The following is a 14221-nucleotide window of genomic DNA, read 5'->3' on the forward strand; positions in this document are numbered from 1 at the left end:
TCGCACCTGCTATGTATGAGGGGTGGAGCCCTAGGTGTTCACCAGGGCGGGGCAACTCAGTTGCTGGGTTGTGGTGCTGTATGTGGGGGTGGGGGTCAACGAGGGGCATTGGTGGTCCCCTCTGCTGCTTCCCGCTGCTGGGGCCTGTGTGGTCCATCTCACTGCTAGCTCCTTTGCCTGGTTTATCTGCATGCAAATGTGTGACCACGGCCAGCCAGCCGCCCTTCACCCTCACTGGTCCACCCTTTGCAACCCCACACCTGGGATCGGCCAACCGCTGCCCGAGCCTGGGTGGGTCCGGTTGAATTTTCCTGCGCAAACCCGCTCCGCCAGCCACTGGCTCCGCCCCTCTTACCAGTCTGGCTGAATTGGTTCATTATTTTGGGACTTCTGTATAGTTAAATTTTCTGTGTTTTGGTTGCATTTTTGTTACTAAAACTTTGTTGTCTTTAAACTCAGTTGTGGGAATAGGCACAGTGTTTCCACCTACGCCTCCATCTTGGCTGGAGGTCCATAGTTTTTTAATAAAAATTTAAAACAGTATCTGTTCAAGAATATTTGTATTTTCCAAAAAGAAAAAATGCCCCAAATAAATATGCTAGGGAGACAGGTTATTTCAGTTGTAAGAAATAGTCTTGTATATGATGGGGATCCCTACAAAACCAGAATTTATTTATAAAAAATTGTGTATTCTCACATGTATCAACTTTGATCACCTTCAAAGTACTAACCATTTGATGCAATTTACCTATCGAGATGTTTTCCACTGCTCAAAAGTCTTTGAACATATTGATTTTGATGCATTTTTGTACTTATGCCATTTTTTGTTTCACCTCTCCCACATTGGTAAAATGTTTCCTATAGAGGACTTTTTTCATCCAGGGAAACAAAGTTGCCTAGGGTGAGATGGGGTTAATAGAAAGGGTGGCGCATGGGGGTCATGCCATTTTTAGTCAAAAACTGCTCAATACTCATCTGGGTGTGGGCAAGTGTCCCCCAAAGTCACACATCATGTAATAATGGGCAGACAGGTTGAAAGAGTCTTCAAAAAAAAAATTCACTAGCTGAATGCAGCCTATCACAACAACACCAGCTGGCACACTGGTACAGATGGGTTCCTAGAACACTCACCTAGTGGGGGAAGCGTGTACTACAAGGGGCCTGACCCCCGAGAAGATAATTGTTTTTTGGGGGGGGTCCCCCCTCAGAATCCGCCTCTAATTACAAGCCCAAAGTGGCAGTAATGTATAAATGCTGGAGGAGATTTTCTCCAGGAACTTTTTATCCTCCCTTGTTCTGAGAAACCAGTTAGGAGTCTGTTAGTGATCTAGGAGAGGCTGATTTGAAGGGCAGTGGGAATGAACAGAAGGAACAGTTACTGATGCCATTCTACATAACTTTCAAGTTTGTTACTTTTCTACTTCCTCTACCCTAGTTCAAATTCTCATCCTTTGTTTGTGTATTGCCGCCACTTTTTAAATGAAAAAACTTAATAGAAAAAGAACCCTCATAATACAGAATGTCAGTAAAATATAATCTTTTTCTGCTCCTCTCACCCAACTAAAACCTTGTTCAACTGCCACCCCCCCCACCAACCTTAGAAATACAAAGATTGTGTGATTGACATTATAAAACTTATAAAAGTCTAAATCTTTCTCAAAGCAACTCCTACTTTATGCTTGGTGGATATAGAATTCCATCTGTAGACTAATACAGCTAAAAAACACAAAAGGTAGTAATGCTTAAGAACACATGCAATTTCATAATAAAAAGTTTTCCCTATAATTTAGACCACATTAGTTCTCCAAGGAGTATATTATGCATTCATAATCTCAATTGCTTTACTTGAAATGAAAAATAAGTTGGTAGGAAAATTCTATGACTGAAGTGATTGAGATCACTGTATGCTTAACATTAAAAGATAACCCCACAACACATTCCAGAAACACTAAGCTAAAATCAACACAAAATGCAATAAACTGATACAAGTTCACCCCACAATAAAATTGTTTTAATGAAATTAAGACTTTACAGTTACAAAATGTTAAGTGTAACACACATTCTTGCCCTCAAGCATGCATACAAAAAAGCTTCCCTTTCTCCAACTGAACTCTGTTAAACCATAAATGAATCCCAAACTGATCTGTAACACAGAATTTCTTTTTGTAGTATCATCTATTATTTGAACATATCACAGGAATTTACGTAACAGGATAGAGAACAGAAGTAAGAGAGAACAGGTGCTTCAGTGCCACCCATATTATCTACTAAGACCACAGTATGAGCAACTGAGTGTAGATTCATGGTCGTTGTTCCCTGAATAAAACAGCTTAGACAAAATCTTCCACAAACACAGGTTTTTGCAGTATCCAAATCTTGGCAAAGGTGGAAAGGAATGATATGAGAGCCATATGGAATCCTATTGGAGAAAAAATGTTTAAAAATATATTTTAAAAATGTATTTGGATATGAATTATTAAGCACTAAATTATAACCGAAAGATTACTCAATTAAATGATTCTGTATATTGTTTCATCTTACAAACTGGGTTATGGGGGAAATATTTCAAAAAACAGGATATTCCAAACTATAATTTATTGTAAACCGAACAGGATCTATACCACTCCATATAGTATCTTTCAAGCACTGCCACTTAATCGTATAATCCATTGAATAGAATGAGGTATCTATCCTTTATATAACTATACTGTATGAACAGCATTACATGGTAAGTTAAATCTATAGCTCTTTCATACAATTCTCATGATGGTAATGGGAGAACTAAGGAGTTCTACCTGTGAAGAAACATTTCAATAAATCCATATACCATACTCTCCTAGGTACATCAATTATTCAAAAGGGAATTTTAAACTATAAAACATTTAAAACACATTGTTTGGGGCCTTAGTTTTACTTTACTTGCTAAGCAAGTAAGGCCGCCTCACCTTGCTTTAATCATTCGCCCTCCTGAATAACTTGAGTGGTGTCCAATGCAATTAAAACCAAGTCTAAGTGCTCACCCTCATCTACACAAAACTAAGAGACAGTCTCTTGAGATGGCCTCCCTACCGCCCACTCCTTCCCCCTAAACACAATGCTCTGTGCACTTAGTCTCCCTTACACAGCTGTTTTCTATAGTTCCTAGCCCAGGCTGGCACATAATAGGTGTTTAGATCTTTTTCAGCAAATAAATAAAACCAACTCAGAGTTTAAAACCCTTTTTTAAAAGTCTGAAGAGATACACATCAAATCAGAAATAGTGGTTTACTTTTTGTAAGGGATTTGGAATTGACCTGGCTTACAATTTTTCACTTTTCCCACATGTATTAATTCATTACCTGTGTGTGTAAGTTAAAAACTGTGCCAGGAAGTGTCTATTGCATATCTACATTAATGTCTTCCACCTATCTGTTATAGTCTAAGGAAACAGGTAACAACTGTGACATAATTTAAATTTCCACATATTTTTCTAATAGACCATAACTTTGTAACTAGTAGTTAAAACAATTTACCAACAGATAGATAATAGGTATTATTCTCATGGCTTTGGGTTTATATCCTTTCTAAAAGAGGGCTGAAAACATGCAAAAATTATACTTTAGTAAAGGTTAGTGAAACATGCAAAATTATATTTTAGTAAGGGTATTAATAGAGATCAAGTTTAAAAAAGAGTACTACAATGCTCACTCATTCAGCACTAATTATTTTTCTGCTCTGCCTATTATATCATATTGTTTTTTTAAAATTGTATTTTATGCTATTGCAGCTGTCCCGATTTTTCTCCTTTGCCCACCTCCGCCCCACCCCAACTCTCATAGGCACTCTCCACACAATTGTCCATGTCCATGTCCTGCATATAAGTTCTTTGGCTACTCTATTCCCTATTCTGTACTTTACATCCCCATGACTATTCTGTAACTACCAATTTTTACTTCATAATCCTGTCACCTTTCTTGCCCATCTCTGGCAACTTTGAACTAGTTAGTCTGAGGTAGAAACTAGGCATGTATATTTTTCATCTATATTATTTAAAAGCTCTTCCACAGCTAATGATAACACTAATTTTTAACTGCCAGATAAGTAAATTACATGTATTTATTATAATAAATATATGTAAATATTAAATATTTATTGAGACCTATTATAAGCCAGGTACTGTTCTAGGCACTTACATGTATTGTCATTTAGCTAGTAATTTTTAATTCTTACTTAAGAGTCAATGCCTTAAGCCAGTGGTCGAAGTGTGGTCTCTGAACAGCCAAATCAGTATCTCCTTAGCAGATGTGTCAAATTCATTTTCTTTGGGGGCCACATCAGCCTCACAGTTGCCTTCAAAGGGCCAAAATAATTTTAAGACTGTATAAATGTAACTACTCCTTAACTGTTAAGGAGTTGAAATTACACTCAGCCCTTTATTAGGGGTTCTGAAATTACACTCAGCCCTGAATTAGTGGTTCTTAGTCATACCTAGCTCTACAGAATCACCTGGGGTTTAAATACTGGCTCCTACTCTCAGACATTCTGATTTAGTAAGTCCAGGGTGGGAACTAATTGTCAAATTTTTAAAAGCTCCTCAGGTAATTCCAAATGCGAAGTTTGAGAACCATTTTATTCTTTAAAATAAGAATTCTTATGCTATGGATAGTGAGAAGGGAGGATTGGATTGGATTTCAGTGTGGTCCATAAACATTACAAAGTTGTATGGAAAATTCTGTGTATGTATTCATGTGCATTTTTCTAGGCCCATAATTTTGATCCGTTGTTTTTATTCATTTATTTTTAAAGATTTTATTTATTTTTAGTCAGAGGGGATAAAGGGGGAAAGAGAGGTAGAGAAACATCAATGTGTGGTTGCCTCTTCTGTGCCCCTTACTGGGGACCTGGCCCACAACCCAGGCTTGTGTCCTGACTGGGAATTAAACCAGCGACCTTTGGCTTGCAGGATGGCACTCAGTCCACTAAGCAACACCAGCCAGGACAGTTATTTTTATTTTTAAAGAGCTTGTATCCTGCCAAAAAAAGAGTTAAGAATCTCTTCTTTGAAATATGGCTGTGCTACTATTTTATATGCATTCAATAATGAAAGAAGCATGGACAAAATGAATACCTGTTCAGCGTCTCATGAAATCAACTTCAGTTAGTGCATGAAGACAAAGGAAAGGGAACCAACAGCTATTGAGACCTACTATGTGCCAACTGCTTTGGTATTACATTAGCTCAATATCTTCACAACTCTGTTTCACAGATAGAACACTGAATAGAAGAGGTTAAATAACTTGCTAAAGCCATATTAAGGGGTGAAGCCAGGAATCAAACCCAAGTCTGACTCCAAAGACCATACTTAACCACACAATGCCAGATTGGAGTTCTCAAAATTTAAAGTACATTAGAACTACCCAGAGGATTTATCAACACATAGATAACTGTCCTCACCCTCAGAGTTTCTAATTTAGTAGCTCTGGGGTGGAGTTCAAGAACTTGAATCTCTAGCAAGTTCCTAGAAAATCCTGATGCTTCTGGTCAGGAGACCAGAAGAAAAAGAAAAACAATGCCATTCATTCACTCAAATATTTAATTGATGTGTGCACTGGCCCGCAGTGCCCACAGTGTCATAGATGAGACATGAGACAAATTCACTCAGACAACTCAGTCCTGTGGAGGAAAAGGGACGGCATGACTACTCCCTCAAAGGGGAGTGCCTTGGAGTGATCTAGCCACCCTCTCAAGGGGAGAGCATGCTGACCCTTGCCTAGACAGGCTTTTATTAGGTTTAATTTTCACAGGAATACAGGTACAGTTCATTAATCAGTGTCAGGCAGTAAGGATCAAACAGTAGATAGCATACAAAGAACTATTAGGGCTTCTTCTGAGTCAGGATCTATCAGCTAAAAGGCTACAAAACTTTGGGAAACAAACTCATTTCCTGCTTGGGTCTTTATCATTTAACTAAAAGTATTCTTAGCAAAGCAGGTTTCACAGGATTTTACATATCCTTTCTCAGGCCCGATCTCCTGGGGAGCCCGCCCTTTCCAGCACAGGAGGCAAGATAGCCAAGGAATTAGAAGAAATGACGACTCGGGCTTCATCAAAGCTGAGGGCTAAGGGACCATCACCCCCGTTCTCCATAGCCCCCCAAGTCCTTCCCTGGGGCCTCCACATGATCATGCCTGTCTTAGGTGGGTCCCGCCTTGGGGAATCATACCTGTCATTGGCTGACTGATCAAGCACTGGAGGCCAGTTATGGAAAAAGGAGCAGAAGCAGCGTTCCTGCCAGGGAGATAAGCTTTGTCTCCTTAGTGTATGGTCTGAAGGTCGAAGGTCACTCACTCAGCCTTAGCTATGGGGGTTTACAGCTCCTGAAACCAGGCAGGGTGGTTCCCAACATTTAATAATGCCTAACATATGGCAAGAGCTGAGGATACCACATTTTAGACACTAGGGAAATAGTAGAGAATAAGACAAAGTCCTTACCTTCATGGATCTTAGCTAGTGGGAAAAAGTGACATAAAACAAATGTTGAAAAAAATGTAATGCCAGGTAATATATCCTATGACCAAAGGAAAAAAAAACAATGTAAAGGGGTGGAGGATAAAACATTAAATAGGTATTCACAAAAGACTGTTCTGGGTGCCTCCTGGGCAGGAAACTTAATGAAGTGAGAATTTCATTAAGAAATGAAATTTCTTATGAGTCTATGAGACTTTCTGGAGGAAAAGTATTCCAAGCAGTGGTTAAGGAGCAACAAAAAGGCCACCACAGCAAGGGGTCAGATTATGCACAGCATCCTAAACTATGGTTAAAGACTATTAGTCTGAGGATGATGAGAACACTAGGATGCTATCAAAAGTACCACATTTTATGACTATTTAAGTCTTACCTATTATTTAATATGGTCCGTGCAGAAGATTCCAATAAAGTTAATGGCGTTTGCAGCATTATAACTGGAAGAACTTCTGGTTGTTCAAAAGTATTTCCATAAAGATCCAAGTACTCAAGAGATAAATTTTTAAATTCACAAGGCAAAAATGGAAGCTTATTTCGAGCTGCTGACAAAAATCGCAGGTTTGTCAATTGTCCTAGCTTGAAAGGCAACCGAATCAATTCATTATCATCAAGTTTTAAATCTGTAAGTTCCCGAAGCTGACAAAGCTGCACAGGGAGTGCCTTGATTTTGTTCTTGCTGAGATCCAAACTCCGAAGTGATTTCCGGAGTGTAGATTGACACAGTGCTACACTAAATGACTCCAAGTGATTGTCATTCAGGTTAAGTTCTTGTAGGTGGATGAGGTCTCCAATTGTAGCTGGAAGCTTTTTTATATGGTTGTGGCTCAAGTCTAATTTCTTAAGGTTTTTTAAGGAAAGCATACGCATATCAACTCGGACAAGACCACAATAAGAAGCCTGAAGATGTTCCAGGTAATATGGGAAGTTCTTGCTTAAAGGATAGTCCTTTTTGGAAGTGATAACCATTTTAGTTTTGAATTTTTCAAATTCTGAAGTCTTCACTGGTTCGAGGGGTGAAAGTGGTGCCTCAACATCACAGCCTCTATGAGCCAGTCTCAAGGCTGAAAGGAAACTCTTTAAACTGCTGGAATTGGCCTAAATAAATAAAAGTTGTACAATTATAAATTCTGTTTTAGATAATGTATGCATACTAATTCATTCTATAACAAATATTGTAAAGAGTTATACATGCAAATCATACAATCATTTATTGAAGATGGCTATAAAAAATAAAATTTTTAGTATTCTACTACAACTAAATTTCAATATAGATACAAAAAATATTAAAAGTTTTTAAAAAAAATATTGACATACCCTAAATAAAACTGTTCAAAGGAGGGAACCATAAGAATATAAAATAAGATAGGAAGGCATGAAAAGATTCCACTTGGGACTTGGGTTTAAGATGAACGCACCCAAATCTCCAGGGCCTCTGAGACAGACTGAGACAGCCCTGTACACTGTAAAATACCCAGGAATGCCATTCATAAAGATTAGGAACTAGGAAATTCATGGCCTGTCTGTCAAAAGCAGGGCTAAATGGCACTGTCCACAGTGCCAGAAAATGTCAAAAGTGCCAGAAAACGTCAAAGGCAAGTGAGGTTGCTTCCAGCTGAACAGAGAAATCACTAATCAAGTGGTATGCGAACTAAGTCATCAATAAAAATTACTAAAACTTGGTGGGATACTTTAGGAGTTTCCTAAAGTTCACATGTGAAAAAAATAGTGAACGTTTATCAAGTGTGGGAAATGAAGTATGTGATCCTATTTGGTTGGAATGTGGGAGCTTTGCAGAGTAAAAGATTAGAAATACAGTTCGGGGATAGATTATATATGAGCTTGATGTTAAGGTAAGGAAGACAGAGAGATCAGGCTGAGGGAAATCAGTGAAGAATTTTGAGCATGAGAATTACATAAGATCTAAGTATTATTTTGGCAGCAGTACATACAGTGAAGTGGAGTAAGGAAAATCTGGAGACCTGGATCTCCAGGTCCAAAAGAACGTACCAACTTGGGAGTTACCCACAATAAGGGTTGAACTCCTGGAATGGAAGGCAGGGACGGCAGAGAACTGGAATAAAGCCTTTATTTGGGGGACAGAAAAAAAGGTTGCCAGAGATGGCAGACAAAGGAATGGCTGCAAAAATCAAAGGTCAATCAGGATAGTGCCCTGTCACAGATGGCAAGAAAAGTTTTATTAAGAAGAGAGTGAGCCCGGGCTGGTATAGCTCAGTGGATTGAGCGCGGGCCTGCGAACCACAGGATCGTGGTTCGATTCCCAGCCAGGGCACATGCCTGGGTTGCAGGCCAGTTCCCAGCAGGGGACACATGAGAGGCAACCATACATTGATATTTCTCTCCTCTTCTCCTTCCCTTTCCCTCTAAAGATAAATAAATAAAATATTTTTTTAAAAAAAGAAGAGAGTGGCCACCAGTGTCAAATTCTACAGAGCTCAAAAAAGATAAGGAAAAAATGGTAATGTGATTGGCAAATACACAGGACATCACTGACCTTTCAGGCAGTGTTTTGAATACACCAGTGAAAGTAAAGGTCATAAAGTGGAGGCACTGGATTTAGCCTGTCTTTCCAGAAATTTGTTTTTTCTGTTTTTTTCATTGTTAAGATCTCAGCTTGTTTTTAGGTATAAAGAAAAAGTTAGTGGAAGGACAGGCTAAACATGAAGAGAAAATGAAAAATCACAAGAACAGGAAGAGGTATGACTAAATGATTCCATTTAATACAAATACTTCAAAAAGTTATTAAACTTTAAAAAACTTTGCTTGGGGTTAAGGGTAATGCAAGGTTGAACAAGACATTACTCCTACCCTCTAGGAAGGGGGAAAACAAATAAGGGGAGATGGGGCAAAAAAAAATTGTTTTTATTCTAATGGTTTATTTTTAAAAATAATTATAGTAAATAAAATACTCCTACACAAGGTTCTAATTGCATTTTATCCTTTTTTTACACTGAACTTAGATTTGTAACATGTAATTCAGCTGGCAAAATGTAGACTTGGACCACCTACCTTAGAGTTCCAGTGTAAGAACAGCCTAAGGCTCCACTTTGGGTAGAGAAGCAAACCTAGTTTTCCTCCCCATCCTGGGCGGCTTTACCATGGCTGACTCTGCCCTTTGGAGCTATACAAGCACACCTGAGAAGATGCCATCACTTCTTCTTCTTCTTAAAAAACTCCTTTAGTGTTACTTTGGGAAGCACTTTATCTGCCCTTCAATTCTAAATGATAACTCTGCTGGACAGAATAATCTAGGTTGTAGGTCCTTGCTTTTCATCACTTGGAATACTTCTTGCCAGACCCTTCTAGCCTGCAAAGTTTCTTTTGAGAAATCAGCTGATAGTTTTATGGGGACTCTTTTGTAGGTAACTCTCAGCTTTTCTCTTGCTGTTTTAAGATTCTCTCTTTATCTTTAACCTTTGGCATTTTAATTATGATGTCTTGTGGTTGCCATCACTTCTTCAAACACATCTGTGAGAATCTATCCTTATTCAACTATGTGAGATATCAGGATACTCAAATGGTTTATTTAAAAAAAATAGAGCCAACCACCTCCCCATTAATGTCTTCAATATCATACCTTACTTAGACAGATATCCACAGGAGGCTCCTTTAACCGAACAGTAGCTTTCCCCTCTTCCACAAATTTGGTGAAGAACTGCTCAATGTTCTCCTTCAGCTGTTTAAAACCAATGGAAAAAAAGAACAAAATGAAGTATTATTTAATACTTAATTACAACTAGAATGTGCCAGTCACTTTGCCAGGTGTTGGTTTGTCTTTTAGTCCTTAAGGCTGTGTGTTTTGTGGTTTTAAGTTTTAAAGTTTTCTGTTTGGTCGGGTTTGTTTTTAGCAGATGGGTAGCTACATTTCTTACGTACCTTCTGGCAGATACTATTTTTCTACCTGCCCAGTTAACACTCTCTGCTTCTGAGCACAGAATTTCCTGTTTTGGGAGAATTTTCCTCTTCTCCAATTCCACCTATGCGGAATGGTAGTGAGCTATCAATAGGAGTTATTTGCCTTTTTAATTTCAGTCCTTCAGTCCATCAGTCTGGGTTGGGCACACCTCCCATAAGATTACAAACTCCATGAAAGCAGTAATCTTGTCTCCTTTGTCATTTTTGTACCTCTAGAGCCAAACGGTGACTGACACATAAGAGGGGCTCAAAAATTTTTAATGACTGATGTTGTTTCTGCTTTAGACTTCAACAACAACTTATTGAGATGCCATTACGTACTTGGTTAACTATGATAGGAGGTTTGGGACAATAGTGGCGAATGAGACCAGCATGGTAATCACACAGTTGCCAATCTGATGAGAGACAGTTATTAAAGTAATTACAAGCATAACAACTATCAAGACAAGTACAGGTTGCTATAAAACCTTATATAGCAAAGAAATCTTACCTGGTCTTGAGATATGAAGGTGACTTTAAAGGTGAGAACTAAAGGATTAGGCCATATTGGCCAAGTAAATAAATTACAAGAGAAAACAGCACACTAACAAAAGGGAACAATGTGTGCAAAGCCTTGAAAGCAACAGAGCTTGGCAGCTGCGAGGAGCTGAAAGAAGTTCAGTATGGCTGAAGGATCCAGTGAAAAGAGGTAAGTGAGCCTGAAAAGGTAAACAAAGATTGGATGGTGAAACAGTTTGTAAACCATGTTAAGAATTTTGGATTTTACGCTAAGAACAATGTCATCCACATGGTTAGATCTACATTTTTACAAGTTCCCTTTAACTACAGTGTAAGAATGAACTTTGCGGGAGGGGAGCATAGGATGGGGGAAGGACAATAGTAGACAGGTCCTTTAAGAAATTCTCCTGGCAAGGAACAATGATGGTTTGGGATGGATGAAAATTTGAAAGATACCCAGGATGTAGAATTTAAAGGATTCAATAATATATTAGATGTGTGGAGGCAAAGGCTTTAAGGCTTTGGGATGGGGCAGATCACTACTTAATGAGTTGAAGAACACTGTCAGAAAAGCAGGTTTATGGGTGACGAAGACAGTCAATTTTTAGGTTGAAATGCTGCAACACATCCAAGTGAAGATTTCCAGTAGATAGCAGATTCAAACGAGAAGGGATTTACACATTTATCAGATGAAAAATGTTTCTCACTGCTCTTCTAAGATCTGTTCCCTCTGATGACCACCAATTTGCTGCCCTCCACCAATATATCATGAAGATTTAGATAGTCAGATGTGGGTCGCGACTACTTCTGTGAGGGGGGAAAAAAGCTAAATGTTGTTAAGCATTTTCTAAAGTGAAGAGGTATAAAAAAAGTGACCGTGGCATGAAACATCACACACCCAACTGGAAGATACAATTGTTCTCCCTTATCCAAAGGAGAGACACAGTCCAAGAACCCCAGTGGAAGCCTGAAACCTCAGAGAATGGCAAACTCTATATATACTCTCTCTCTATATATATATATTTATATACACACACTGTTTTTTCCTGTGTACACATACCTATGATAAAGTTTAAATTCTAAATTAGGAACAGTAAGAGATTCAAAAACGGAGAATACTGGCTAAAGATACAGATTTGGAAATGAGTCATATGAGAGCCGAAGTCATGGGACAGAAAAGTAGGTGTGAGAAATAGGTCCAAGGTACTTCCCATATTTGGCACTAATACCTACTTTTCAAGGCCCCGCTAAATTCATTCAACAAATGTTTACGAAGCACCAATGATTTTCCAAGCCCTGTAGTACCACCTCTTGTACAATCTTTCTCAAGGCCCTACAATCAGAATTCTTGTTGTTGATACTGTACTTCACTTCCACTTTTATTATCATAGCCTGTCTTATATTCTAAGTAGTGGTTTCTGTTTCTCCCTTTCTAACCTCAGAAGGACAGTAAGTCAACTTTATCTCCCAGTTTTGAGCACTGCACCTTATGCGTAGGTTAGGTCTGCAGCTAAGTTTACAATCAAATTTTGATTGGGATTAGCACATGGAATTGACTATTAGTGCAGTAGTTTTAAGAGGGATATCACTAGAGACTTTTTAAATAGGCTTTAAATAGGCAGGGCCTGAGCTGGGCATTAAAGAGACAGGTTTGCCGGGAAGACAAGAGGAGATAAAAGAAACATCCAATTCTAGTTATGAGCTTGCTTTTGTCACTTCATAGTTTTGTAACCTTTACAATGTTGGGTAATAGTTTTCAATGTGAACAACTATATAAATTGATTCCATCAATAGAAGAAAGTTATTTAGACTTTCAACTACTTGCATGAAACACTAAGTGTTTCTGAAAGAGATGGTAATGCCCCCTTTCCCCAACTAAGTACTGTATTCCTGCGGAGTACAACACTGAGAGGGAAATAATGCCAGAGACGGCATAAAATCCAGTCAAGAGTCAGATGCAAGGGTGGGCAAATTGCCCACTCAACTTTATTTATAGACATAGGGTAGTCCAGTCATTTTGACAATATAACAGCGCCTGGTAATGAAGGAGGAAAGATTTGATAAAACCTGTGCTTTAAAAATTCTATTTCAAATGCGGAAAAAAAACCCACAATTGAAAAATAAACATTCTGTTTCAACTTCCAAGTGTTTCTAGAGAATTTACTACTTACTGCTACGCAGGTAAGGAAAAGTCCTGGGCTCAAGAAATCAGTTGTTAGGAAATTGCACATTTCAGCAAACAAAAAAAGGAGATGCAGTAACCAATAACATTAATAAAAATATCAAGATGCAGACCCACGCGTTACCGCTTCACTCTACTAATCTGGTCTAGCGACCTTAGATACTATTCATTACCCCTTAAAGCCTTAAAAGAAAAAAGCTACCGAAAATTCTGTGGGAGGGACAGAATTTATTGAACGGAAGTGCGCTTATTTTACTGTTCCCCCAGTCTAGATGGCTCCCTGTCAACTGGAAGGCGCAGAAACGAGCACGAAAACTAAGCAGGGGTGCACTCTCAAAAGCTCTCCTCGAGCCCGTGGGGGAAGCCCCGGAACCCGGCGTAGTGGTGGGACTCCGGGACCGGGCGCTCACGAACCCCCAGGACAAGCTCCAGCCCCGGAAAGGCCCGGGGCTCCACACACCTCATAGCGGGTCCCGCGCCTGTCCTTCAGGGTGGAGACAAGCAAGCAGGCGGGGCTCGGGCCGCCGGGCTGCTCCCCAGCCCGAGGCCGCAGTTGACTTTTGGGAGCCTGCTGACACAGGCTCAACACCGTGCGGACGCCCTTGCCCCGGTTCCTCAGCCCCAAGGCCGGCAAGTGCCGACTGACCACCTCGACCTCGCAGTGCAGCTTCATCTCGCCTGAGAGGCGACAGACGGCTCCACGACTGGGCTTTGAAACTTCCCGGTTCCCGCCCGGCCGCGCCGCCGCCGGGGTCCTCGAGCTCGCGGGCTGTCTGCGGATCTGCCTGTCTGCTCCGGGGGCCAGCAGCTCCGGCTTTCTCAGCGCAGTGGCTCTAGGAGTCCTGCGAGGGCAGGGGGTGCCTCCTGCAGCTAAGTTTACAATCAAAGTTTGCCCTCCTGCAGCTAAGTTTACCCTCCCTCGCAGGGTCCAGTCTTCACCGTGACTTCGAGCCACAGAGCGCGGACACCGACAGCCCGAGGACCCAGCTAGAGCCTCCCGAAACGAGGACTGATGTGGCCGCAAGGTCCTTTCCTCGGACCGCGTGCAACTGCGTGTGGTGGTTTTTGTTGTTTAGGGTGGAGCTGTTTTCCCGCTGATGACTC

At 40.0% G+C, this 14221-nt stretch overlaps 1 protein-coding gene across 3 annotated transcripts; it reads right to left on the reverse strand.

Moving 5' to 3' along the window:
* Positions 1-1987: 1987 nt before the first annotated feature.
* Positions 1988-13976, reverse strand: LRR1 (leucine rich repeat protein 1). 3 transcript variants are annotated; one of them, XM_037047194.1, is made up of 4 exons: positions 13767-13976; positions 10100-10198; positions 6878-7599; positions 1988-2419 (listed from the first exon to the last, which is right to left on the reverse strand). In XM_037047194.1, exons 1-4 carry the CDS (start codon positions 13788-13790, stop codon positions 2179-2181), a joined length of 1086 nt encoding a protein of 361 aa, XP_036903089.1. In that variant the 5' UTR covers positions 13791-13976; the 3' UTR covers positions 1988-2178. The 3 variants fall into 3 exon arrangements, with proteins under 3 accessions (XP_036903089.1, XP_036903088.1, XP_036903090.1); XM_037047193.1 differs by having other exon boundaries at positions 13578-13976; XM_037047195.1 differs by lacking the exon at positions 6878-7599 and having other exon boundaries at positions 2261-2419; positions 13578-13976.
* Positions 13977-14221: the final 245 nt, after the last annotated feature.

Source organism: Sturnira hondurensis, unplaced genomic scaffold (genome assembly GCF_014824575.4).
Source record: "Sturnira hondurensis isolate 20B ecotype Veracruz unplaced genomic scaffold, ASM1482457v3 Scaffold0005329, whole genome shotgun sequence".
NCBI classification, from domain to species: domain Eukaryota; kingdom Metazoa; phylum Chordata; class Mammalia; order Chiroptera; family Phyllostomidae; genus Sturnira; species Sturnira hondurensis.

Bases quoted from the DNA above. Each gene is read 5' to 3' on its own strand.
- LRR1 (XM_037047193.1), bottom strand. From the start codon at position 13,790: ATGAAGCTGCACTGCGAGGTCGAGGTGGTCAGTCGGCACTTGCCGGCC. The intron at 10,199-13,577 runs GTGTGTGGAGCC...GGTTTTAAACAG, and splicing joins GGCGCGGGACCCGCTATGAG to CTGAAGGAGAACATTGAGCA. The intron at 2,420-6,877 runs GTAAGACTTAAA...TTTCTCCAATAG, and splicing joins CGGACCATATTAAATAATAG to GATTCCATATGGCTCTCATA.